Source organism: Budorcas taxicolor, chromosome 10 (assembly GCF_023091745.1).
Source record: "Budorcas taxicolor isolate Tak-1 chromosome 10, Takin1.1, whole genome shotgun sequence".
Lineage (NCBI taxonomy): Eukaryota > Metazoa > Chordata > Mammalia > Artiodactyla > Bovidae > Budorcas > Budorcas taxicolor.
In genome coordinates this window covers 52,032,456-52,057,245 of record NC_068919.1, presented here as the reverse complement: position 1 = coordinate 52,057,245, position 24,790 = coordinate 52,032,456, and the positions used below count along the sequence as shown (strand labels likewise).

The 24,790-nt window shown below is 33.9% G+C and overlaps 1 protein-coding gene across 1 annotated transcript in view; it reads right to left on the bottom strand.

Moving 5' to 3' along the window:
* The window catches only part of ZNF280D (zinc finger protein 280D), a 104,644-nt gene that overhangs the window by 29,026 nt on the left and 50,828 nt on the right, over positions 1 to 24,790 (bottom strand). The window contains exons 12-17 of the mRNA XM_052646891.1: positions 19,500 to 19,634; positions 17,363 to 17,670; positions 16,690 to 16,830; positions 10,051 to 10,113; positions 5,760 to 5,878; positions 5,573 to 5,609 (exon numbers count right to left, since the gene is read on the bottom strand). Coding sequence (XP_052502851.1) covers positions 5,573 to 5,609; positions 5,760 to 5,878; positions 10,051 to 10,113; positions 16,690 to 16,830; positions 17,363 to 17,670; positions 19,500 to 19,634 — 803 coding nt within the window. The remainder of the gene's footprint in view (positions 1 to 5,572; positions 5,610 to 5,759; positions 5,879 to 10,050; positions 10,114 to 16,689; positions 16,831 to 17,362; positions 17,671 to 19,499; positions 19,635 to 24,790) is intronic.

Genomic DNA, 24,790 nt, shown 5'->3' with positions numbered 1-24,790 from the left:
ATTCAAAATGAATGCCTGGCAAAAATTAATAAAATGTTTTCTTTAAAAAAGAGCTTCTATAAGCTCAAAAAAAAAGTTATCCTTTTAAACAGAGATTACATACTAGTTTTCAACAAGGGTGTTTGCTGTTTCATAGTCTTTAGACAGGAAAATTCAGAAGTACAATCAAATTCTAAAATTTGAGAATTATATAAAGTGCAAGTGAACACTGCAATAAATGCCATCCATCCAGCAGTTTGGAGGAATATACTCCAAAATCTGTGAACTATCAACCCAAATTACAAATAACTGCAGTACAGACAGACTGCTACTGAAACTCTCAATGATGAGATTTCACTGATACGCAGTTCCCAGTCTCCTGAAAGTAGTAGCTGTAATAACAGTATTAACTGCAGTAACAGCTGGAGCAGCAGCAGGAACAGCAGTAACTAGAAGTAATAGCAGCAGCAGCAGTAGAGCAACAATGGCACCAAACAACATGCATTTATTGAATGATTACTTTTAGTCACGATAGTGCCAAATTATTTAAATAATTTAATAATTTAATGTCTACAGATTATCTCTATTTCTTATAGCCACCCTGTAAAGACTGTTACATAAATTTCACAAATAAGGAAGATAAAGTGAAGTAATGTTCACAAGGCTACAGAGCTAGTAAGATACACAACTAGGATTTAAACCCAGAACTGCCTTATTTCAAAGCTGTACTACTTTCTCAACACTATACAGAAGTAAGGATAAAGATATTTTTCAGTGTGGAGGATTAAAAACAGTATGTTCCTACACTTCAATAAATGATATAGAAAAAGAGAAGCATAATAGCTTCTGCATGTTTGTAGAGGAAGGTAAGCTCTTCCAGGTGGGGTAAGTACCAAAGTGATTAGAGTGAGGCTCTACAAGGATCTCAAAACCAGAGGGGTAGGCTGAAAATATGAAATGAACTATACAGTGTGGCAGTATAATTTAGAGGAAACTAAGACAGGTGAACCTAGGAGCATTCATAACCATTCCTTAAAAAATACATCTTTATTGAGCTTTAGACACTAAAAATCTAATGTTATAACTAATACATAATTCAGATGACTGGCTCTTAAATATTTACTGGGTTAGGTACACTTAACATAAATGATTTGTGAAAATGGTATGAGAAGTTAGAATGAAAAGCAGGCTGAAGATTAGGATAATTCTATCTGAATAAAATGCAGGCAGATGTGAAATCATGAAAAGTCGTATGAATAAGAAGATAAATTTACACTTACATAGTGCTGCTTCCTATGTGCCAATCACTTTCTAAATACCATATACATATATTAACTCACTTAATTCCCTCTACAGTTTATGAACACATAGTTGTTTATATGTATTTTACAAATGGGGACTGAGGCACAGGAATCTGTAACCTACCCAAAGTCACACATGTTCTGATAAACAGCAGGGTAGGAACTCCAAACTAGGCAACCAACTGTAGAGCCTGTGCTCACTATACCACACTGTACCTTTAAGGGTCTGAGAGGGTTTAAAATGAAGCTGGGTTTCAAATCATCTAATTTTACTGTCAAAGAAGACCTCCTGAGTCTGTTTAAATAGGAAGTAAAACTTTACTACATAGGAAACTCCTTAACAGATAATAAAAGGCTGAAAATAAGTCTCAAGAAAAGTTAGGTGAGTGGGTAGACTGATAAGCTAAGCATAAAGAGTTACAGAAAGAAGCCAGAAATAAATGAAAGATTCTTAAGCTTCTTAGTGTTAAATCATGTAAAGTAACCATACTCTCCAACAAAAAAAAATCCCTTACTGTTGTAATCAGAGGCAGAATAAACTATTAACTGGTCTATCTCTGTTATGCAGTTAATAGACTTTACAAACATAATAAGGAGGTTACCATTTTTCTGATACAATTTCTAAAAATATGAAAATGTACATTGCTAGCATCTATTTATAAACTCTATCTTACAAATTATTCATAACCTAAGTGAAATGTCTAGAAACCCATCTTGGGCAACACCCTACACAGCTGCTTTTTATTTCCCAGTTCATAAAATCTGAAGGACTCCAGATCAGTATTCCACATACTATTCCAAGGAGATTAAGAAGTTCATAATTATTCAAAGAAAAAAATTCTAAGGTCAAATAAATATTCTCTTAGGGGGCTTCCCTGGTAGCTCAGATAGTAAAGAATCTGCCCACAGCGCAGGGGACCTGGGTTCAATCCCTGGGTTGAGAAGATCCCCTGGAGGAGGAATTGGCAACCCACTCCAGTACTACTGGAGAATTCCATGGATAGAGGAGCCTGGAAGGCTATAGTTCATCAGACACGAATGAGCAACTAACACTTTCACTTCATTTTTTCACTTTAGACATTCACAAGCCCACATACAGTATGAAAAATTCCAGGTCAAAGAATCAGTTTAACTTTAACTTGCATTGCTTAAATTTATTTGACCATGGAAACTTTTCCCCCAACTTAATAGATTATGGACATTAGTTCTACAGTACAGAACTTGGGAAAAACTGACCTAATTACCTTCTTTAATAGAAGTATAAGAGAACTACTTTTATAAGAGTACATGAAGGAGTTAAATGTGCTAAGGAATAACATGAACATTTAATTTTCTCCAGGTCAAAGAGTCCCTATTTCTGCTAATGGGGATAAGGATACATAGTAGCATTCTAAATTCATCTCATCATAAGAACAAATAACAGAATTTAAGAATAACCAATATTGAACAACAGAATCTCAGAACTCTGGAACAATCAGCACTCACATTTTACAAACAGGGTAACTGAGGGTCTCAAAATAGCAATGGACATAACCTGAGCCAATCTCATGTTTTATTCAATGGTAACCAAAAGCACACATGCATGCAATGGTAATTTCTGATCAGGTGAATAAAACAGTCAGAATAACCTGATAGTAAGGCGGGATTAGGCTCAAGATAAAACTTGTTAGCACAAAATTAAAATTTGACCAACTGCCTATAATGAACACGTTTTTGTACTAACTGCCTAAGGTGTTTTATTTAAACCATTTTTTAAATAAAGTTATAGGTGACAGAACTTTAAGAATTTAAACTTGAAGAAAATGAATCTGATATTATAAGATACAGTCCTGTGGAAGAACACAAAGCGGTACTCCTACATCATTATACCAAGAATACAATTTCTCATATTTTTTTTAACTATAGCCAAGGTAGAGCAAATATACATAAATGAAAAAGGAACTTAAGTTAAAAATGTAAAGTTGTTTCTGGGCAAAATTTAAAAATTTTTTTAAAAACTGGGTAGAATAGAGAATGAAATGACAAAACCTCCTAGAGACAAATAAGGAAACAAAGACGAGTATTAACGCCAAATCTACCTACTAAGAGGCCATTTTCAGAGCTTTTGAAAAATTATTCATTTACAGTAAAAATTAGTTTGGAAATTTTAAATTAATGGGTTCAAATTTTCTATCATTAATAGCAAGAAGCACATTACATAATAAGTAGTCATCTAAATTGGCTTCAAATCTGTTTCAAAATAAAACAGAAGTTCTGATTTTACAGTAAAAAACACAATTGAGTCACTCTTTCAGAGCCTGTCTAATCCTTATGACAAATAAGATCATAAAAGGTACTTTGTGTGTCAATAAAATTCAGTACTAGTATAAAGAAATGACCTTTCAGTTGTGCCGGGGGAAAGAAATGCAAGATTCACTAAGTAGATAACAGCTCTCAGTGTGCAGGCCAAGTAATAGGACTTCCATGAAACAATAAAAGCAATGCTCCTATTTATATGATTAAATATATACCTTTTATCTGAAATCCTTTATTAGTAAATAATTCCTGAGGCACTTAAACAATATAATTTTTATTAAAAGAAAATAATACCATCAAAACTGTTTATTAGAGCTATAGTCCATGTAAGTAAAATAAACAAAAGTCAAATTTTTGAAATATATTTATGTGGAAATACATTTTATATATGATAGAAACAAATGCATTATTGGCCTCCATAGTTTTTAATGTTAACACTACCAGATGAACTATTAAAATGGCTAAGTAGATATTATGTATTAGATGTACAAATAGATAACTTTAAAACTTGTTTTAAAGTCTGCAAGAAGAGGTGTTGTCAATTCTTTATACCTTAGAATTCACAAGTATTAAGACAATATTAATAATAATAATAATCCTGAAATAAGAAAGAACATATTATAATGTCTAATGGTCTGAACAACATCCAAATTAAATTAAAAAGCTATAAATAAGCAGCCATAGGAAATCTGTAGAGAATTCTAGGGGATATTTTGAAGTTCTTAACAAAACAAAGCAAACACTGAACAACATTTTAAAGAAAAGAATATAAAAATAGACATCAATAAATTTGGAGAACATAAAACCAATCTATTAAAATTAATTTTTTAAAATAAAAAATTTGATAATTGATATTGCTGAAAAACTACAAACTTACTCCTGGGTAATATATTTTAAATAACAGTAAAAGCAAGTAAAATTTTGGAACATAATTGTAGAGACCTGTTGTTCCAAGGACATGAAAATAAGTATTTCCTAATAACCAGAGCTTTTGTACTTCTTGGATGTAGTCATGCTAGAGAAAGATTAAAGGGCAGCAGCCAAAATGACTAAACTTCAACTGGGACGTTGAAGTACAGATTTTATTTTTTTGGCCAGAAGTGACCCACAAGCTTAAGATCAAGAGCCAAAGCCCCCAGTGGGAAGCTATGCTCTACTGGTGGGCCTTGAGACCATCACTGGCTATATCAGCATCAGCCTTATGGAAGGCCAGCCATGAAGGAAGGGAGTCTTCCCAAGATCGGATTTCCTGAGACCACAGCCTAGAGCAGGCCCCACAGTCAAATTAGTCACATTCCTTGGAAATAGAGAACAGGCATCAGTTGTGTTCATCGAAGGGGGACACTGTCCAGGTGTACCCTGGACATTTTTTGAAATCTCTGGGCTGCTTCTCCATCTGAAAAATAAGAAAAATAGCACAATGACAGACAACGAATGAGGAAAAGACAATCGTCCGGCCTAAAAACTTAAGATTTATAAGAAATTATGAAAGCAGACAAAACAGACAAAAAGACAGACAGCCATATCTTTTGGAACATATTATTCTGAAGGCAAGTACAGCATAGGAAAACACAAATTATTTTAAGCAAAGTAAGAAATGACCAAAGCAACAAAAGTTATTTTTGGAGAGAGCCAACTGGAGAAAAAAAAGAAAAAATGAATGTTAAGATATGTCAACCTGACACAAAGATAAGGTGGAATAAGAACCTAGTCCCATTTGAAGCTGAAAAGAGCTGAATAATGAGAGCTAATGTCATGAACTTGGCTGCTTAACTGCCTTTGTGTAAGAAAACATCTCAGAACTTTGAACTTAGGAAATTCCAACTTGTCTTGCACCAGGTCACGAGCTCCAAAGAGCAGGAACCTATTTCAACAAGCAGCTTTAAAAAAAAAACAAAATACTTTAATATTTTTCATTTCTATTAATGATACGTTTAAAAATGCAGTAGTGCTAAAATCCATCAAAGTAAAATGCACTGAATAAAAATTAAACTTACTCAGAAAGATGTTCAGAAGTTGGGATACAAACAGAAACTGAAATTAGAAGAAAAGTTTTATATTTAAAACAGCATATGAAATATGATGAGTGAGAAAAACGATTTAGTAAAGAGAACATATTGTGGCTGACCAAAAATACTAGAATAAATAGCAAAAATCTGAAGTAACACAATTATATATACATACCTTTCTCTATTACAACTTGACAAGTATGAGTTTCATGTTGACTTAAGTGTGTAGCCATATTATCTAAGCCAGAAACATCAGTTAGGAAATCACAATTAAGGCACACTAGAGTAATGCCCCTATAAAAAACAAAGCAAATAGTATAAAAGAAAACATTTTTATCTTTTATGGAAACCTACATACCAGTTCAATGAATAATTTTTCATGATTTGCTCTTTGTGTCATAACTATCACTTCAATTTTTGTTATATAAACCTGATAGAACTGAAATGATTCTTTAGAAAATGGCATGACAGTGTTTGTCACTCTTCATATTCAAATTATACTACCATTTACTGACAGAAAGTATTTTTGTTTTATAAGCTTTTCTCCCTCATACCAGTTACTAATAGCTAAAAGGTCGAGACCTACAGTCTAGTCTTGGTTGCACTAACAACATGTGTCACTCTGACAAGTCACAATCTATCTGTGCCTATGTGTGTTAGTTGCTCAGTCATGTCCAACCCTTTGCAACCCCATGGACTATATAGCCCATCAGGCTTCTCTGTTCATGGAATTCTCCAGGCAAGAATGAATACTTGAGTGGGTTGCCGCTTCCTTCTCCAGGGGTTCTTCCTGACCCGGGGACTGAATCCCAGTTTCTTGCATTAGCAAGCATATTTTTTACTGTCTAAAACACCAGGGAAGCCTATGCCCATCTTCAAAACAAAAGTATAGTATATATAAATGTACAACATATATACAAGTCAATACATATTTACTAAGGTTGCATTTTGGAGAAGGCAATGGCAACCTACTCCACTACTCTTGCCTGGAAAATCCCATGGATGGAGGAGCCTGGAAGGCTGCAGTCCATGGGGTCGCTAAGAGTTGGACACAATTGAGAGACTTCACTTTCACTTTTCACTTTCACGCATTGGAGAAGGAAATGGCAACCCACTCCAGTGTTCTTGCCTGGAGAATCCCAGGGACAGGGGGAGCCTGGTGGGCTGCCATCTATGGGGTCGCACAGAGTCGGACACGACTGATATGACTTAGCAGCAGCAGTAGCAGCATACTACTAGTATACTGTATTTTGAATATAATGATGACTGAAAAATACAGTCTGTCTCTAGTGGAACATATATCTAGTATTTATCTAGGAGAGGAAAAAATTAGAAATGAGAAGGTTCTAAAAATATATCATGTTATAGATGCTACCATTGCATGCTGTTGCTGTTTGGTTGCTAAGTCATGTCTGACTCTTTGTGACCCCATGGACTACAGTCCACCAAACTTCTCTGTCCATGGAATTTCCCCATCAAGAATACTGGAGTGGGTTGTCATTTTCTTCTCCAGGGTATCTTTCTGACCCAGAGATTGAATCCATGCCTCCTGCTTGGCAGGCTGGTTCTTTATCACTGAACCACTTATCATTGCATACTACGTGTTAAAGATTTTGCCATACATTATTTAGTTTATTCTCACCACAAGCAACCAAGGTTGGTATGATTCTCACGTAACACTTAATTAACTGAAGGGCTAAGTCACTACTTCAGTCCAAAGTCTGAGTTCTTTAGCATCCCAGTAATGTCAACTGGCCCACTTGCTTGAACCTAAACTACTGGTTCCTTTAACAAAACTTCACTGGGTAACGCAGTTCTTAAATGAAATATGTAGTGATTATAAATTTTCAAAAAGGTTAGGAAACAATTCCCATAGTCATCAATACTTTTTGTTGAATTCAGCAGTATTTTTTACAGTTATTGAATCAAACTGTGTAGCATTTGCTATTTGAAGTATTTAAACATAATTTCATATTATAGTATGTAAAATTAAGACTCTAATTTAAAATGTGCTTAAACATTTTAATTTTAGTGTAAAATATTATTAAGCCTTCAAAAATATGTGAATGTTTCAGAGAACTTAGAAAACCACTATGTTTATTATGTTGGTTAGAGTTAAGCACTTGGGAGCTTATGGATCAAGCATCTGAAGAACTATTTAAAAGAAAATCAAATAAGATTTAACATATAAATGACATTAAATTGTTTAAAGGTAACTGAAGTACAAATGAAACTAATAAAATTTAGTCTGTTCAGCTTAAATGAACTTTATCAAAATCTTCTATCAGTATAAATAATACTCATCCCTGAAAACCAAGTAAATTAACACCTATGTAAATCATTCCAAGTAAAGTAATCACTCCTCTTTGAAAAAAGTAACCCTCAGTGCACTTATTAAATTCCCTCTTGATTTATTCTGGTTATTTACATTCACCTCTTATCTCCCACCCAATAAAATGCACCTTCTCTGAAGGTTGGTTCCAAGACTTCCTCATTATTACTATCTTTACAGAGTCTGCTATATTACAGACCTAATATGTAGTAAATATCTAAAAAATGAATATTCCATTCCAATAAAAAAATAATTACAAAAATTATTGTTCTATGTAGTTATAAGTTTATATGTTCCATTCACAGAAATTGACAAATTTTCAACCTGAGAACTATTCAAGTTGACAGAAAAACATTCCAGAGCTTTAAAATCATGTAAGTCATTTTTTAAAAACTAAACACACAATGGAGCTTCACAATAGTGAAGCAAAAATCAAACAAAACCTCTTCTGAATGTAATAAAACTCTTCATTCTTATAAGAATTTCAATATAGGCAACACCTAATATGACTTAATCTATTGCCTTGAAGTTAGTAAATGTTTTAAAATTGGTACTAATATATTTTTTAAAACAATCACATTTTCCTCTCCCTGTGAACCACTGTTCCAAAATAATCAATGGGACCTATTGCCAAATATAAGTCATTCTAAATATATACATTAATTTATTCAACAAATATCTACCAAATGCCTAATTACTATCAATGCCTTACATAAATAAAAATCAAACGACACACATTCTAGCGAGAGGACACAGAAAATAATTATACAGTGTATGAGATGATGAAAGATAATCCAGAAAAAAATGATCCATAAAGGGGAGATAAAAGACACTAGGGTAAATAAAGCATAGGAGAGAGGATACAACAGAAGACCCAAAAGTGGTACAGGAGCTAACCATACAGAAGTCTGGGAAAGAGCAAACTAGTCTCAGAGAATAGTAAGTACAAAGGCTCTGAGACATAATATCATCCTCTCTTCCAGATTTTCCACTAACCCAACATATCAAAACAAGTACTGGTTAACCATATCTGTATGTATTAGCTTGGTACAGCAAAGATACTGATATTTCAAGTAGCACTGGCAATAAAGACAAAATAATAAAGAGCAGTGGGTTATAAACAATGCAGAAGAATATGAAAAACATGGTGCTCAGTGGATTCTGAATTAAGCTTGTGGTAAAACCAATGTGTTTAGAAATATTCACCAACAGTTCTTTCTGCACAGTAAGCAAGTAGCACACTTTCCTTAATCTAAAAAAGTAAAATTTAAAATGACTATGTACTAATTTCAAGAATTTCAGTGGCTTAAGAAATTTACTTCAAAACTAAAAAAGTGTCACTTTACTGCATATTTTAGGCCTCTTTTCACTATTCAAATAATATTGGAAAGCCCTACTTTTTGTTCTCATTTTATGATGCAAATACATGAAAGCTTGATTTTGACACCACTGGTCACCGCTGATACAAATTTAGTGACAGAATATAGACTAATCAGGTACTTTGTAAAACAGTCTAGTAGTTCCTCAAAAGTTTGACACAGAGTTACCATATAACCCAGCAATTTTAATCTTACATACTAAAGAAAAATGAAAAGACATGTCCAGACAAAAATAAATACACAAACGTTCATAACATCAGTATTTATAATGGCTTCAAAGTTAAAATAACCTAAATGGATAAACAAACTATAATATACATACAATAGAATATTATTCAGCAATAAGAAAAAGAAGTACTGACATACACAACAATATGGGTAACTCTTGAAAACATGCTAAACGGAAGACACAAAGGATCATATATTTTATCATTCCATTTACATGAAATGTCCAGAATAGGCAAATCTATATAGACAGAAAATAGATTAGCAGTTGCTTAAGGATAAAAGGAGTTGGAAGGAAATAAACATAACCACTAATGGGTACAGAGTGTCTTCCTCAAATGACAAAAATGTACTAAAATTAACCGTGGTGACTGCACAACCCTGTGAATATACCAAAAACTATTAATTGTACAACTTAAACACGTGGATTGCATGATATATGAACTGTATCTTGATAAAAATGCTATATATAGCAGATTTAAGTCATATAATTTTTCAATAGAAAAATATTTAAAAGATAAACTAGTTACCTGAGATCTTCTGAATACTTCTTAAAAATACAAAACCTTTTACTTGGACGATTACTATGAAAGCTGAGAGACAAAATAGATTTTATTAATTTTACTATATGGTAAGTCATTAATTTATAGCTACACATCAAGTCTATACTTAAATTTCTAGTTTTGAATAAAATATCATGATATAAATAATCCTGTTTAATTCAGTATTTTAACATAAATTTATCTATTTTCCAGTGAAATGTATTTTACTAAGCATATTCTCATTTGATCAGTACCACACTTTCACATACTCGAGTATAAGAAAAAAGTCACATGAAATTCTTTTTTTGAACTGTTAAAAGAGTTGAAAACAATTTAAAATTCTTGCTAATAACATTTTTGCCCATAACATGAACAATTACCAATAATAATCATTTAGAAAAATCTTCTTCTAACTTAACATGTTTGTATTAAGAGGGAGGGGAGAGGAAGGGGAGGAAGAGAAGAATCCATGTTTGAGGAAGGGGAGAAGAATCCAAATGATCTTAGAAGTAATAGTACTTACAAGGCCACTGTTTACCATTTGTAAAATCAAGCATTTAGAGAGCTCTTTGCAATTACCAGTAGACTTTAAAACAAAAACAAATTAAAACAGAACTTTTGAGCTAAAACGATGCCCCCTCTAAGCACAGAATAGAAAACCCCTAACCAAGCTTTGCAGCCAATAGTAACAGCTTTCTTTTATACATACTCTTTTAAATCTGGTAAGGAAAGTCTTTCTATACTAGAAAACCAGGATTAGCTTAGCACAGTACCACTTAGCACATATAAAAATGTAGTCATAGACTAATAACATCAATATCATCTAGGAGCTTATTTAGAAATGCAAAGTCTATGCCCCACACACACCTACTGAATTAATCTCTGGCAGCGAGGTCCAGGAAGCTGTTTTAACAAGCTTTTTCAGTAATTCTTATGCAAGCTGAAATTTGAAGAGCAGGAGCTTGCAATAATAATAGATCTAAAGTAGCCAACACGCCAGGTCAATTCTCAGTCTCAGATAGAAATAATCATTACAAGCAGAGCATGTATGTATTGGAAAAGAAATACTCTGACAGTTTTAATCCCTAGAAAACATCCTCAGAAGATTTCTAAGTCATTTCCTCAATCTGGGGATAATTACTACCATAGAGTTTATAAATTCAATGTAATATGACAAAAATAATTGAATAATTTTTTAGGAAGAGATCATCAGGGAGGTTGGGAAAAACTGAAATTATACACAAAAAAGTGTTCATACAATTGCCATTTTCTCAGAGGAGTGTCCAAGATTTTATCTGATTACCAGAGAAGGTGAACCAAGTAAATTAAATTTTAAAATGAGATTTTAAAGTAACTTTTAAAAGCTCTTTCTTCCTTCTCCTCAAATAGATTGCTTTCTTTACCTGGTAAGAGGAGAGGAAAAAATTACATTTTAGGGTATTTTGATGGCTTCCATTTCTAACTTACACCTTATTAAAATGTTGGTACTTTAAAAATTTTCATTGTCTGAATTCAGTTTTAAGTTCCCAATCTATAAAAATGAATTATACTCTCTATATTTATTACATAAATTCCATTCTTCTAGTTTTGTGTATTATAGGAATGGAAAAATGAATCTGTAGCTCATAAATAAAGAGGGGAAAAAACTACCTTTCTTCTAGACCTGCGTGAAGTTAATAACAATATGTAAATAATCTAAGAAAGGGGAAAAAAAGTTAAGATTTTTATTACAATACAGTAAAATATAACATTTAAATCTAGGTTTTGAAAATTCACCACCTGTTTATATTTATATAATTATCAAAACTCATTAAGCTGTTCTCTAAAAATAGGTGAATTTTCTTGTATATAAATTAGACCTCAGTAAGACTAGATGGGGAAAAAAACTCCCTTTGTCCATCTTTTCTTAAGAATCTTGATTTGGTATAAGTAAAAACTTTACTTCCAAAGAAATACAAAAGGGATCAGTTTCCTAAATATCCAACAATACTGACAGTATGCCTACTATTTAAAACACTGGACTAGAAGTTCATGATACAGTAAGAAAGGCAGGTTGTCTGCCTTAGAATTCATGTTCCAGGGTTAGCAGGGGAAGGTAGTCAAAAAGCAGCTGTCTCAGAAGAAGTGCCTAATAAATATCAGCTCAACAAGTGAGTACATATGCATAAATATATAATTACCATAAGATAAACATCAACAGTGATACATATAGTTTTGTGGTTGCATGAGGGAAAGCTGAAGGTAAATGGAGAAGTCAGCTAACAGTCAGGATTATATTTCAGTTAGGAAGGTCTCTATACTGACTTACTCCAGGAAAAGCAAATAAGAGTTGAAAGCACTGGAAAAGTAGTTAGGAATTAGATATTAAAAGGTCTCATATTCTCCAGAAAATCTGAACTTCATCCTATTAATATTAGGTAGGTGAAGGATTTCAGGCCAAAAAATGACCTGACCAGATGTTAGTAACAAAAGAAAGGAAAAAATGGAAAAGGGGCCAAGTGGTGGATTGTGGACAGGAGACCATTTATGAAGTAATCACAATAATCTATCTGTTCTTCTAATGACTATTATTTCATGCCAATAAATAAATCTATAAAAAATATATAATGAACTAAAGCATAGCTTATAAAAATTAATTCAGTAATCTTATTTATTGTATAGGAACAAATTGTTATACCAGCTTTCTTTTTCCTTGGGAAATTTTTAAATCATCCTTCAAATAGTAAGTGAAATGTCACTTATATAATACCTTCTTATTTCTTGTTTAAAGACTTCATCCTTACCTTCTCTGGGCTTACACAGTCATTTATTTATCACATTAAGCTAGGTAAATATATCTCTCCTACTAAATTGTGAAAATTAAAGGCAAGAGCTTTATCTAAAATACCTAGTAATGCCAATTTAGAAATAATACCTATAATTACTTTAATATCTCCTAAGTGCAAATGATTTTATTAAACATTTTAAGTACCTTTCCCCAATAATAACATTTTCTTCAAGAAAAGAAAAATGGGAATCAGTTAAATAACTTGCCCAAAGTGACACATGTAATAAATGGTGAGTTCTGTTTTCAAATCCAGATTTGTCATATTCTTCACCACCAGTTTACCATATTTCTTAGTAAATACTAAGTAAACTCTGCCAGAAAAAAATATTAAGTACTTGTCTGTGACCTTAATTCTACTACATGTAGAGAAAAAGCCTTCTTATACATAATGTTGAAGAATAGCAGTATCACACAGCAATTCATTTTTTTCAAATGACTTCTACTGCCACCTAAAAGCTATTAGCAAATAAGGTGGAATAATTTAAACAATCAAACCTAAATAATGCTACTTCAAAAAAATCATTGAAAATTAATGTTTAATGATGCTCTTCTTTGTAAGAGTCTTATTTCAAAGATGTTTCAACTGTGTAAGATTTTTTTAATATACTCTTGAGATTTTATTAGAGCCTTTTTTGTAATTACACTGACTTTCACTTGCTGTCTGTAATGTGCTAGGTGACATGGTAAACATAAAGAGCTACTTCTCAAGGAGATAATAGTTATATTACACAACTAAACATAATAAAGGGAGATAGGCTAATTGGGAATGTTTTGGAATAGAATGCATTTGGAGGTTTTATAAGACAAATAAGAAGCCTATGATAAATGGGAGAGGGAGGAATAGAATGACTCTTGGCCTAAGAAAACATAAAATATTTTCTGACTTGATCCCCTACAAACTAAATGCAGAATTAAAGCTGCACTGGGGCAGCAAAGTATTGGTCAAAGAACAAAAGACTTTCCAAACAGAAATATTCTCAACAAAGGATGCCAGGGCCTGGTTTAGAGGAAATGGATTATAGGTGCAGCCCACTGCAGCAGGTGGGAGGCAGAGAGGTAGAAAGCAGAAGGTGGTATCTCAGGAAGCCGTGAAGCACAGCGGCAGATCAAGAGAACTACACAAGTTTAAGAAACTTGGGACAGTGCATTTTTTTCCAGCTGTATTCCACATCCACACAAATGATGCCCTGAGAGAGTGTCTGGACAGCAGTCATGTCAATTCTGGAAAGATGAGAATGCTTGGTTTATTTATGTTCTTTCTAGATGCGAATGAGTCAAAGTTAAAAAAAAACAATAAAAATAATTAGAAATATAGAGTTACATCTTAGGAAAACTAAGGACTGAAACTGGAAGATTTAAAGTTGAAAGGTAAAAGTGACACTGATTATGGTACCAAGAAAGGAAATGTAAAGAGGCAAGAAGAGATGAAGGAAGAAAAGGCAATGAAACAGGAGTAGGCAAAAAGGAAGAACAAAAATAGTGTTAATAATTAAACAAAAGCTGAAGAGAATAGTTTCAAAAGTGAGTGACAACAATGACTCTAAAGAACTCATAGAGTGATAACAGTGAAAAAAATGAATACAGATAAGTACTTGACAGATAATCTTTAAAGGGGCAGTGTTAGGTGAAGATGATACTCAAAAGGTGAAGAAATGAATCATGAAAATGCTAGTAACAAATACTTTTTACAAATGTTCATGGTAATAAGTCAAGAATTAAGGAAGGTAAGCAGTACAGACGAATATCCCTCATCTTAAAAAAATACTTGAAATCATTTGCAAGCAAAAGGAACCTGACAGATACGAGATGAAGTTGTAAATTAACTGCTAGAAGCTGTGGAAGAACTAGAGGAGATAAGGGGCAGGGTTAACTGCGAAGTGGAACATGTGTGATTTCTGAGATCAATGCTTGGATGAAGGCAACAGGAAAAATACTTGAGACTGAAAGGATTAATTAAAAGGATGGACTCCAACTGAGTAATTATAGTAGGCCAGGGTGACAACTAAGAGAATTTAAAATAAAGCATTAATAAGATACTACCTTGCTGCAAGGAGATCCAACCAGTCCATTCTAAAGGAGATCAGTCCTGGGGGTTCTTTGGAAGGACTGATGCTAAAGCTGAAACTCCAATACTTTGGCCACCTGATGCGAAGAGTTGACTCATTGGAAAAGACTCTGATGCTGGGAGAGATTGGGGGCAGGAGGAGAAGGGGACGACAGGGGATGAGATGGCTGGATGGCATCACTGACTCGATGGACATGAGTTTGAGTGAACTCCGGGAGTTGGTGATGGACAGGGAGGCCTGGCGTGCTGCAATTCATGGGGTCGCAAGGAGTCAGACACGACTGAGCAACTGAACTGAACTGAAGATACTACAGATAAGAATAAAAGAGTATACTTCTTATTTTTAAAAATAAAAAGACAGGTCCCAATTCAAGTTAAAGACAGAGTTGATCTGAATCAAGCACTATGTGGTAGTTTAGAATTGAGCATAAAGTTCAGTAGAAGATGATGTTCAAGTCTTTGGCCTTTAAGCCAGGTAAGCAAGACTAAATGTGTAAAAGATTCCAGAACAAAAACAAAGCAACTGTCAAAACAGATGACCCTGAGGGTAAGGATGACTATAAAGTTAGATGAGTGCTACTGGTCCAGAAAAAGGACTTCAAAGCCCAGAAAATCATGGGGAAATGGGAATTCAAAAGAAATGAACCATATATAAGATTAAAATAGTATTGTGGTAAGAAAGGGAGCACAACAACTTTAAAGTTGATAGAAAACACTGGCACTGAAGAAAGAAGTCAGGGACCATGGAGTCAGGCTAGTTATCAAGGGAGTTAAAAAACTGTGAGAGAGGGGCTAAAGCCACCAAGAAACATGGAAGAGTCCTTTTAAAGGAACAGTTGATTATGACCTGAAAGTAACACAAAGGTCATATTGTGATCTGTATAAAAATCACTTTTGTTAGTTATACTCTAAATCTAACTTTGGGGGACCAAAAAAAAAAAAAAAAAGCAAAACTTCACTGTGAATAATCAACCTAACTGGCTTATATTGGAACAATTTTTGACTATTTTTTAAAAAATAAAAATCCATCCTGAAGGATACCTCAACTAATATGATACCAATGAAGATAACACAGGCTGTGAAAGTTTTCTCTGCATGGAATAAATACTCCAGTTATCTAAACTGAATGAATTAATGAAAAATAATTCCAACAGTGGCAATAATGAAATAGTCTCTCATCTCACTGAATGAATGCAAGGATGGATGGCCTGATGGATGGATGGACAGACAGAATGGATTATAGAGAAAAACAGAGACAGAAAGAGAAACAAGATCCAATAAAATATCTGATCACTGAAAATCCTGGAATCACAAAGTGACTGCTTTGAAGAAAACAACACTCGTGAGATTACATGTATGCTTCATGAGGAAGTGAAAAGTGAAACTGTTAGTCACTCAATTGTGTCCAACTCTTTATTCTTTACCATGTGACATTACTTTTCCGTCTTTGGAAGTAACCGCATTTGAAAGTTCTATAGGATAAAAAATTTCCATAGGAAAACTATGTTCTCTAACAAATCTATCTTAATTTCATTAGTCTAACTGTTCTTACAATTCAAGTTTCCAGGAATTTTATGAATTACTATGTTGAAAAATAGTACCAGGAATCATCTTAGAAGTTCTCTAATTGTTTCTCAAAGAGCAAAACTGACTTACACTAGGGCAACTGTTTTCAAGAACAAACTTGCTAAACTGTAATTTTAATTGGCAATTATAGATGTTTAACTCATCTTACCTCATCATATGATTCACATAGGATTTGCTACAGCTAGTGTTGTATCTGCAAAAACTACAGTGGACATATGTAGGAAAGTGGTTTGCAAAATCTTTTATTTCAGAATAACACTCAATGCACTTGTGAACTCCCCGACGATACCTTATAGAGATACAAAGAAAATGATAAAAATATATTTTAAAACAAAAATAATAAAGGAGAGCCTTATTAACAGTCTGTTAATTAAAGCTAAGGTCTTTACAACTTCAAACAGGGATTAATAATTTGAAAAATCTGCTATAGAATAACATCTAGAATAAGTGTATATACAATTTAATATCAGCTAGTGTTCCTTACTAGAATAAAAGGGATTAAATTAACCATTCAAAGATCACCAGATATAAGCACAACACAAAATCCCAGTGTTTTATGTTGAATGAACATTAAAAATATATTTTTATATAGTAAAAAATACTATAATATTTTATAATGAATATAAAAAATAGTAATTCAAGTACTGTTCAATAGTTATAAAAACATTTTTTATTATTTGTTGGCATTAAGTGACAGCGTATAAATGTACAAGAGAGTTGTGTAATAGGGTAAATTTATATTAAATAAAACTTTTATCATGTTCATGTTCAGTTACTAATTAAGATTAAATTAGTATTGGGTATCAAGAATAAAAGTTTACCTTAAATTCCTCAATGCTGTATTGACTTTACTTTTTTTATTGCTACTAGCCAATGTGCTTTGTTTCTTTTGCAGATTAGATATTTTTGATTTGTATTTAGGTTTATTTCCATTAGGCTTACTTGCATTAGGTTTACTTGCAATGGATTTAGTTATATTAGGTTTAGTTGTGTTGGATTTTGTGGGACTTTTAGCAGTTATATTTTTAGTCCTTGGAGGTGAGAGCTGAAGGGTAGAAGTGCTTGCACTAATGGAAGGTGTGGTTGAAGATCCTGATTGAAGAGGTCCAACTGAAGCTCGAATAGTAACCTACAAAAATAAAGATAATATCTGCTTTAGAAAATTAATCATTACCTTACTGTTAAAATATCACTGCATAACAAAAAGTTAAACATCAAGTATTTGGAAAGGGCAAGTATAAACTATAACTGGATAAGTCTTTCATTTATTTTAAATGTTCATACCAATTAAATGAAATTAAACTTGATATTTACTCACTTGTAATCTTACATTTTTGTACTGATATCAGTTATATGTTAAGTTATTAATGGATAATTAGCAGTTAAAGCAAATCATATGAATATTAAAAGAGTACATTTCCTAGCTATTTCTATGCTCTGATTTAACTTTAGAAATTCACAAGCACAAAGGTCAAAACTTAAATCTCAAAACCTAGCAATGACTGCATCACCCTTCAACAACTGTAAAACAAGCAAATCTACACAAAACATGATTTCTTCTTTTCAGGGGCTCATTGGGCAGGATATATGTTTACAAAGATTATGAGAGGGGTTATATAAATTCATTACATGGTATGGAGAGTTTAATAATACTGAGAATTTCCTTAAAGGGAGCTAATACAAGACTTATCATTAGGTATTCAGAAATTATATTTGCTGGTAGACAATGAAAAACACAATTGCCTACCAACACTAACCATTTGACTATACATACCGGATGTATTTGAGAAACAGCTTATGAGGAAATATAATGAAAAATATGTGCTTTGGCATCATACAAAGGCACTGGAATAGGAATGAAAGACTTGAGGTTAAAGCTAAGACTATTTCTTCCTAGCCATGTGACCTTGATTAAGTTACTTACCCTCTCTAAGCTTCTTTATCTATAAGGGACAATATCTGCCTTGTCTACTTCACTGGATTACTGCATGGATTAAATAATAGAATATATGAAAAAGTATACCAAAAGCCTAATGCTAAGGTGCTATAAAACATTTAGTATCATTATTATTATTATTATTATTATTATTAAGGGAAAATATGAGAGAGGACTGCACTGCTTACATTAGTGCTTTGCATGTCTAGTCCCAGCATGGAATGAATGGACTGCAGGGAAGGATGCTGGATAGCTTCTCTTGCTCTAGGTCTTCAGAGCATGGCCTTATATTGTTATAGTTAATTCAAATAACAGACATACCCACATTCAAAGGTAAGTACCCAAAGCCAAATATAAATGTTTTGGGGATTATTTCACTTTGGATTATCCATGCCTCTGTTTCCCTCCACTGGAGCAAATATTCAAGAGCTGACTGTATATAAAGAAGTCAGAGAAAACAGAGGTATATAAGGCAAAAAGGGAAAAGTAAATTACAATCATCAATATGCAGTCAGACATGTGTTGGTTCACTTAAAACATAATGCTATCCAGCAGCAGAACTTGCGTCTCTAAGAGTAGACTCAGTAATACCTTCAATAAACACCTGAGAACCTACAGCATTCAACAGGCACTATACCAGATGCTGAGGATACAAAGATTAAAAAAACATGATTCCTAACCTCAAGCATCTTACAGTTCAACAGATAAAAATGACAAATACACTGCCAACAAGAATAGCTCAAAAATAGCCTATGTAACACTGATATAAGCCACTGCCTCCAGAATAGTTAATCTAGTTACACTTTTTACAAAGGAATAGCACTCTAGACTTGCACACACTATTGACCAAAAAGCAATGGTTAGGCATTTTCCCCCTAAACATAGGAACAGTGAAATTTAAAATTAAAGTCTTAATTAAATCACAAATCATTTTTAAAGTATTATATACAACAAATAAAACCAGGCAGGAGTTAATGTCTATTATCATACAAAATGTTAAAATACAACATATTTGAACTCACTTTTGTTCCAGGAGGCAATCCTTCTAGTTGTTTAGGTTTTATAAATGTCCGATGATGCTGAGTCTTGTGATCCATTTTCTCTTTGCATGTTAAAAATTGCAGTCTGCATTTTGTACAACGATGTATTCCCTTTTTCTGTTTAGGAACCAGAAAGAGGGGAGAAAAATAGTTTCTACAACCACAAATCCTGCATCCTGAAGCCACTTTAATTTTAATGATACTAAATGATTTTAAAACTAGTATTTTATATCTCCTATCACACATAATAGCAAAATGTTACTATTTTTTTAATTATTAGCATTTAGTTTTCAAAAACACTTGTTTCTATACAGAAATTGAACATGAAAGGTGCCATCGATAGATTCTAATGAAAATTTCTTAATAGTGCTATGAAAGCTCTTCTGGTTATAATTTTAAAGTACTTAGACACACGATACTGTGAAAATGAGCTACATGCATTTTTATCCCATAAAAGAATTAATTATTTTTAATTTTTGCTATTTCCAGTTCATTGGCAAGATGGAAAAATTAAGTTCAAATATCTAACTACATATTTCAAAGAAACCTGTTAGAACAATGGTTGTATAAAGCAGTGCTGTCTAATAAAACTTTCTTCAATGATGAAATGTAATTGAGCTGCACTGTTCAAAACAGTAGCAACTAGACATATGTGGTTATTGAGCACTTGAAATGTGCCAAGTGCAACTGAGCAACCAAATTTTAAATAATTTAAGTTTAAATAGCTACATATGGCTAGAGGCTACAGCACTGAATAGTGTGGATATAGAGGCATAAATCAAAACAACTATTCCCAATCTACTTACTGGTTGAGACCCCTTGACTGAATACCTCCTCAAACTTAATCCTACTATTTTTCCACAGATAGGAAACAGGACCCAAGAAAAATCTAAATCCCTTCCCCATAGCTATTCAGTGACAAGGCCAGACACCTGATCCAATGTTCTTTCTACTACACAATATCAATTACAATCTTTACCTTTATACTCTCATTAATTTAAAAAGTATATATGTGTGTGTATATACATATAAACTGAAGCAACATATAAACTCAGAAGAATGGTTTCTCTGAAGTTATGATCTGCCAGATACATCACTACTTCCATTTACACAATCAATCATCTACAAAATTCAAACAGATAATACATTGAGAAGACCTAGCACAGTACTGGCACACATCAGATATTTCATAAAATTCTTTACAAAGTTCAAAGCAATATATAAATGTGTTTGCATTACTATTTTAGGTACAAATTAAGACTATTTTAGAAATGTGATACATTAGATTATATTGGAGATACGGGCAATTTTAATTCACTCATATACACTGAAAGAGGAGGAAGAGAAATAGAAAACTTGGGCAAGAAACAGATACCAAGTTACAATGACAGAAAAAAGTTCTCCAGAATTCAGTACTCAGAAATCTTTTCTCTACCTATAATCACTCCTTAGGTTATCTCTTCATTTCATGGCTTTAAATATCTTGTATCCAACTGCCTACTCGACATCACTGTGTGTGGGTGTGTGCGAAGTTGCTTCAGTTACGTCCGACTCTTTGTGACCCCATGGACTGTAGGCTTCTCTGTCCATGGGGATTCTCCAGGCAAGAATACTGGAGTGGGTTGCCATGTCATGTAGAGAGGATCTCAACAAAGCGATCGAACCCAGGTCTCACATCTCTCCTGCACTGGCAGCCAGGTTCTTTACCACTAGTGGCACCTGGAAAGTCCACTTGACATCACTACTTGTATGCATTTTAAACCAACATGCACAAAACAGAATTCCAGATTTCTTCACTCCCTTCCTGCCCCCCAAAATACATCTACTCCTCAATCTTCATCATTTGACAATAGATGAAAATTTCATTCTTGCAGCTGCTTAGGACAAAAAACTTGGTCACTCTCTCTCACACCCCATATCCAACCCATTAGTAAAACCTGTCAGCTCTACCTTCAAAAACTGTCATAGTATTTCCACTTATTACCTCCAACCACCACTACCATACTTATCCGAAACACCCATCTTGACTAATAATAACCTCCTTTGTTGTCCCTTTCATGTTCTTTCTTCCCTACGGTCTAGTCTCCTCCTAGCAGTCAATGATCTTAAAACATGGCAGATCGTTCACCTGTTTAAAATGTTGACAGTTTTCCAAAGTCCTGATTCTGATTTATAAGGTTCTATATGAATTGGCCTGCATTCTATTGCTACAACCTTATTTCCTACTACTTTCCCTCTTATTACTTTACTACTCTGCTCTAGCCACAACTGAGGGTGAGAATTCAATAAGATAATACATGTAAAGTACCTGTTACTGGTAGAAGGTAAATGACTGCATAGATGTTAACTGAATACTTTAACTGTTTTTATTAAAGATCTAATGAACATATTAACACATACAAAATCACTTTCATTATTTCTTAAAAGTCATAAAAACTGGATTGTTAGCTCTAAAATCACCCAAGACATAATAATACTTTGTCTTAAACAGAAGTTACAACCAAAGTCATCTAAAACAATAAAATTAGCCACAGAGTCAACAATTCTCATTATTTCATATTGGACTAATTGCTCAGCTATAATTTCCCAATCTTTTGTAAATAATCACACAAATTATAAATATCTTGAAGGATGCCTGATGATCCTTCTTATTAATAGATTTTCACCCTCTTAACTTCTGGCTGTCTAATTCCAAGGCTCTCAATATAAACAAAAAAGGAGAACTGTACACTCATGGCAAGTGATGACATAAAACGTAGGGTAGAAAAACTGATTACAAATCACACAGTTCACATGGTCAGCCCACATACCTCTTTCATAATTACTCTTCTTCCCTATCCTTAATATTAATCTCACTCTGGAGCTTAATAAAACATAAAGGAAAATGATATCAAAAGGGTGGGATGATATGGGAGAATGGCATTCTATCATGTATACTATCATGTAAGAATTGAATCGCTAGTCTATGTCTGATGCAGGATACAGCATGCTTGGGGCTGGTGCATGGGGATGACCCACAGAGATGTTATGGGGAGGGAGGTGGGAGGGGGGTTCATGTTTGGGAACACATGTAAGAATTAAAGATTTTAAAATTAAAAAAAAGAAAAAGAAAAAAAAAAAAAGCCCCATAATTAAATAAAACTGTTTTATATTTCATTCTCCCTTTCAAAATTAAAGGCCAAAGATGAAATATAGAGTGCCAACAATAGCATTTCTCAAATTCTGTTCTTCAAAAAATGTTAATAAATACTGTGCAAATAAAGGGTTCAATGGCCAAATAAGTCTGGGGAATACAAACTATATCCTTGTTTAGAGATATACAATGTCCATTAGCATATTAAAATTTCTGAGGAGTCCTATTTTAAAAAATAACGATTTAATTTTGTAAATCTGTGCTTCACCAAATTTATTTACCAGTAGCAATTGGATGGGGACATCTATGAACACCTGATGGAACACTGCTGGGGAAACACAAAATAGAGAGATCTTGCCAGAACTTCTCAAAGATAGGTAGCATCCCAGTCACAGCAAAGTTCAGTTCAGTTCAGTCACTCAGTAGTGTCCAACTCTTTGAGACTCCATGGACTACAGCACGCCAGACCTACCTGTCCATCACCAACTCCGGGAGCATATTCAAACTCATGTCCACTGAGTCAGTGATGTCATCCAACCATCTCATCCTCTGTTGTCCCCTTCTCCTTCTGCCTTCAATCTTTCCCAGAATCAAGCTCTTTTCAAATGGGTTAGCTCTTCACATCTGGTGGCCAAAGTATTGGGAGTTTCAGCTTCAACATCTGTCCTTCCAATGAATATTCGGGACTGATTTCCTTTAGGATGGATTGGTTGGATCTCCTTGCAGTCCAAGGGACTCTCGGGTCTTCTCCAACACCACAGTTCAAAAGCATCAATTCTTTGGTGCTCAGCTCTCTTCACAGTCCAACTCTCATATCCATACATGACTATTGGAAAAACAATAGCCTTGACTAGATGGACGACTTAGCAGCAGCAGCAGCAGCAGATGGACCTTTATTGGCAAAGTAATGTTTCTGCTTTTAAACATGCTGTCTAGTTTGGTCATAACTTTTCTTCCAAGGAGCGTCTTTTAATTTCATGGCTGCAGTCACCATCTGCAGTGATTTTGGAGCCCCCCAAAAATAAAGTCTGCCACTATTTCCACTGTTTCCCCATCTGTTTGCCATGAAGTGATGGGAACAGATGCCAGGATCTTCCTTTTCTAAATGTTGAGCTTTAAGCCAACTTTTACACTCTCCTCTTTCACTTTCATCAAGAGGCTCTTTAGTTCTTCTTTGCTTTCTGCCGTAAGGGTGGTGTCATCTGCATATCTGAGGTTACTGATAATTTTTCCTGGCAATCTTGATTCCAGCTTGTGTTTCATTCAGCCCAGCATTTCTCATGATGTACTCTGCATAGAAGTTAAATAAGCAGGGTGACAATATATACCTTGACGTACTCCTTTTCTTATTTGGAACCAGTCTGTTGTTCCATGTCCAATTCTCACTGTTGCTTCCTGACCTGCATACAGATTTCTCAAGAGACAGGTCAGGTGGTCTGGTAGTCCCATCTCTTTCAGAATTTTCCCCAGTTTGTGGTGATCCACACAAGTCAAAGGCTTTGTCATAGTCAATAAAGCAGAAATAGATGTTTTTCTGGAACTCTCTTGCCTTTTCGATGATCCAACAGATGTTGGCAATTTGATCTCTGGTTCTTCTACCTTTTCAAAAACCAGCTTGAACATCTGGAAGTTCATGGTTCATGTATTGCTGAAGCCTGGTTTGGAGAATTTTTTTTTTATATAAATTTATTTTAATTGGAGAATTTTGAGCATTACTTTACTAGTGTGTGAGAGGAGTACAACTGTGTGGCAGTTTGAGCATTCTCTGGCATTGCCTTTCTTTGGGATTGGAATGAAAACTGACCTTTTCCAGTCCTGTAGCCACTGCTGCCTTTTTCAAATTTGCTGGCACACTGAGTGCAGCACTTTCACAGCATCATCTTTTAGGATTTGAAATAGCTCAACTGGAACTCCATCGCCTCTAACTAGCTTTGTTTATAGTGATAAGGCCCACCTGACTTCACATTCCAGGATGTCTAGTTCTAGGTGAGTGATCACACCATCGTGATTATCTGGGTTGTTAAGATCTTTTTTGTACAGTTCTTCTGTGTGTTCTTGCCACCTCTTCTTAATATCTTCTGCTTCTGTTAAGTCCATACCATTTCTGTCCTTTAGTTAGCCCATCATTGCATGAAATGTC